Source organism: Mustela nivalis (assembly GCF_964662115.1).
Source record: "Mustela nivalis genome assembly, contig: HAP1_SCAFFOLD_2119, whole genome shotgun sequence".
NCBI classification, from domain to species: Eukaryota; Metazoa; Chordata; class Mammalia; order Carnivora; family Mustelidae; genus Mustela; species Mustela nivalis.
The window spans coordinates 46,753-50,370 of record NW_028134545.1 but is presented as its reverse complement, the minus strand read 5'-3'; the positions used below and the strand labels follow the sequence as shown (position 1 = coordinate 50,370).

The 3,618-nt window shown below is 46.3% G+C and overlaps 1 protein-coding gene across 1 annotated transcript; it reads left to right on the top strand.

Moving 5' to 3' along the window:
• Positions 1-420: 420 nt before the first annotated feature.
• LOC309858272 (olfactory receptor 9Q1-like) lies at positions 421-1,347 on the top strand (the record flags this gene model as incomplete). Its single annotated transcript, XM_082750950.1, has 1 exon — positions 421-1,347. The coding sequence occupies one exon, from the start codon at positions 421-423 to the stop codon at positions 1,345-1,347; it is 927 nt and encodes a 308-aa protein (XP_082607076.1).
• Positions 1,348-3,618: the final 2,271 nt, after the last annotated feature.

Below are 3,618 nucleotides of genomic sequence, written 5' to 3'. Positions count from 1 at the left end.
GGTGAGTGTTTGAAGCGAGGAAGGAGTGGTGGTCTTGGAGAAAAAGGGATAGAGTCCTGAGATGGACATTCCCATGGTAGACAGGACCCCATGTTTCAACCCTTGCTGGAGTGACAGGGGAATATTGGTTAAGAATGGTTATTTGGCTCACAGGGGCTCCCCCAGCTAACTAGCAATAAAAGTAGGACAATAGGCAATTCTATTAAGAATAGAATTTTGGCTTTCTTGACATATACGATGACTCTATTTCTCAGAGCTCCCTTGAAGGTAGGAGCGAAGACCAGTCATCTCTGAGGTCCCACACAGCAGGTGACATATTTCATCCAGAGTACTGGTCCAGTAAACGTCCGCTGGAAGTACAGGTCAGTCCTATTTATAGCTTCTGACCTGGCTTCTCATCCTAGTGCTGTGAGGTACTTCATGGCAGAGAAGAACATCACCTGGGTGAGAGAATTCCTCCTTATTGCATTCACTGACAGGCCTGCGTGGGCCCTTCCTCTCTTCTTCCTGTTTCTGCTCATCTATCTCCTGACCTTGTTGGGGAACCTGGGCATGATGAGCCTGATCCGTGCAGATGGCCGGCTGCACACCCCAATGTACTTCTTCCTTGGCCACCTCGCGTTCATGGACGTGTGCTACTCATCGGCCATTGTGCCACAGATGCTGGCCGTATTGCTGGAACATGGGGCCACACTGTCCTACTCCCGCTGCGCCATGCAGTTCTTCCTCTTCACCTTCTTCGGCTCCATCGACTGCTACCTTCTGGCCATCATGGCCTATGACCGCTACGTGGCCGTGTGCCGGCCCCTGCTCTATGTCACCATCATGACCGAGAAGGCCCTCTGGGGCTTAGTGGCTGGGGCTTATGGCGCTGGTCTCTCCAGCGCCTTTGTTCGCACGGTCACCGCCTTCACCCTCTCCTTCTGTGGGAACAACGAGATTGACTTTATCTTCTGTGACCTTCCTCCTCTGCTAAAGCTGACCTGTGGGGACAGCTACACCCAGGAGGTGGTCATCATTGTGTTTGCCATCTTCGTCATCCCTGCCTGCATGGTGGCGATCTTGGTGTCCTACCTGTTTATCATCGTGGCCATCGTGAGGATCCCCTCAGCGGGAGGCCGGGCCAAGACCTTCTCCACCTGTGCCTCCCACCTCATGGTTGTGTCCCTCTTCTTCGGCACCCTCATCTTCATGTACCTCAGAGATAACTCTGGTCACTCTCCACAGGAAGATCGGGTGGTGTCTGTGTTCTACACAACAGTGATCCCCATGCTGAACCCCCTCATCTACAGCCTGAGGAACAAGGAGGTGAAGGAGGCATTGAGGAAAGTTCTTGAAAGAGCCTAGTTGTCCTGATCATTTACTTCCAACTTGGAGAATCCTGACAATCGTCTCTTCTGAGGACCAGACTCAGATACTCATAATGATACTCATTATTCAAGGCATGCTCCATGTTTGAAGGATTGTATCATGGCACAAAGCATAAAAAGGAACCAGAACTTTTAGTTCCAGAGAGAGAAAAAAAGAAAAGGAAAAGGCTGCCTGCAGAGATTGGGGGAAGAGCTCTAAGTCCCAGGACAAATGACAGAAGGAGGTGCGGTTAAATCCTAGGAAATTCCCATGTGTCACACTTCACAGGTCTGTGGCTGTAAAACAAGATGACTGTTGTTGCAAACTTTTCCAAAGATCGTTACCATATAGAAACATTGAAAATAGTGTATAGTGAACTCCCTAGACCTCAAACTTAGATTCTGCTACTGCTAATATTTTATTATATTTGTTTTATCGCATATTTATAATCTATTCATTTACCCATCCATCAATTCGCCCTTCAATCCGCCTTATTTTTTGATGCTTTTCAAAGTGAGTTTCTGACATCTGTATTAGTGCTCTTCACTCCTAGACAGTTCAGAATTATGTCATCAATTAGGATTCAAAATTTAGATTACATTTATGTTTAAAGGTTGAGGTAGTAGTTTGAGGGTCCTGTTAATTAAACTGAACCTGCTCAAAGTATTCTTGACTCTTCACGGGGGTGTCTGACGGAGTCACTGAAAAATGATAACATGCCTGTCAATTCCTATCACCACTGGAAATATACCCTGGTCTTCCTTCTTCCCCCACCTGTCCCAGCCTGCATGTGTCATGCTGTTTGCCAAGAATCTGAAGGAGCAGGACGCTGGCTGAGGACAAAGCAAAAGCTGGCGCCTTGCACCCCCCCCTTCACCCGCTCCCCTCCATATGTGTAGCATTCCTCAGGCACCCCTGACTGCCATAAAACGATAAATAGTTAACTTGCTGAGATCACAATCCTGCAAGACAGGAGTCTCCCTTGATTTGCAAATGTCTTTGAGATTACAACAAAGAAGTTACCTTATCGATAGCCCTAATGTCACCCTCCCCTCCATAAAAAACCGAAGGAGGCAGAGGTAGAAGGAAAAGTAAGTAAAGTTAAATTTCTTCTAAACCTAATTCTCACTAACAAGGATGCTTGATAGCAGGAATGTAACATTCCACCAGGAGACTCCCAATTGTCTTTACTTGATAGTAACCAGGCCTTCAATATCCTGATAGTGCTTTTTTCGCATGCGTGGGCTAACTGGCCAGTTCTGCTTCTGTAACATTGCTTTGTCTGCTTTTGCGTGGGGTCCCCTGACCCAATTCACTGACGCCAAGTATGCCTGTTCAAACTGTCAATCAATCAGCTCAGCCCCACCCGAAACTTGTTTGTACCTGTGTATAAAAACCCTGCACCAACCCAGCTCTGGACCTCTCGGCGTTATCGGCAACGAGCGGTGCAGAGGTCCAGGTTCAAACCTGCAATAAACGACCCTTGCTGATTGGCTTTGACTCACGTCTCTGGTGGTCTTTTAAGGTGGGGATAATATTCAATTGGCATTTCAAATCCACTCTGTGAACTTATACCATTCCCACTGCCTGTGAGAGTTTTGGCAGTGTCTGTATCATTGATGCCGACATTACGTTCTTGGAGTTTTTGACCTGAGGGAGGCCAAGCATTGTGCATTCCACACACATTAGGCAGGAAGGTTTTCCTGTACTGGGTCCCTGGGTCTATAATGGCCCAGCCTGTGTCTGAAAACTTCCAGAGTCCGTTAGTTTTTGATCTTTATTTCTCGGACTTGTAGTTCCTCAATCAAATCTAAGACACTAGAAGAGAACAGGCCACCCACATATAATTTTCTGTTTTTATGTTGATCCTTTTTCCTGGAAGTGAGCTCTTTTTCTCCCTGTCCCTTGGATTACCAAAAAACTAGATCCCAGGTATATGAATGATGTAAACCATCATGGGAGAGAAAAGGGAGGTGACAGTACCTTGCAAACGGGGGATGATTCCACATTTAGTCAGCCAAAAATGCTCTGTCATACTTGGAATTCTAGTAGAGCTTTGCTCTGCTATCTGAAAGTAGAGCCTTCTTATGAAAATGTTTTTAAGCCCAAGTGGCATAAACAAAGAAGCAATTACCGTCATTTATATGGAAATTTCTTTGAGCATTCCCAGATTCCCAAAATAACCTCTCTTAGGCTCTTCTGACACCTTAGGACACAAGTTGCTAATGGATGCAACAAAATAAATCGAGATAAAGCACGGATGCTTGT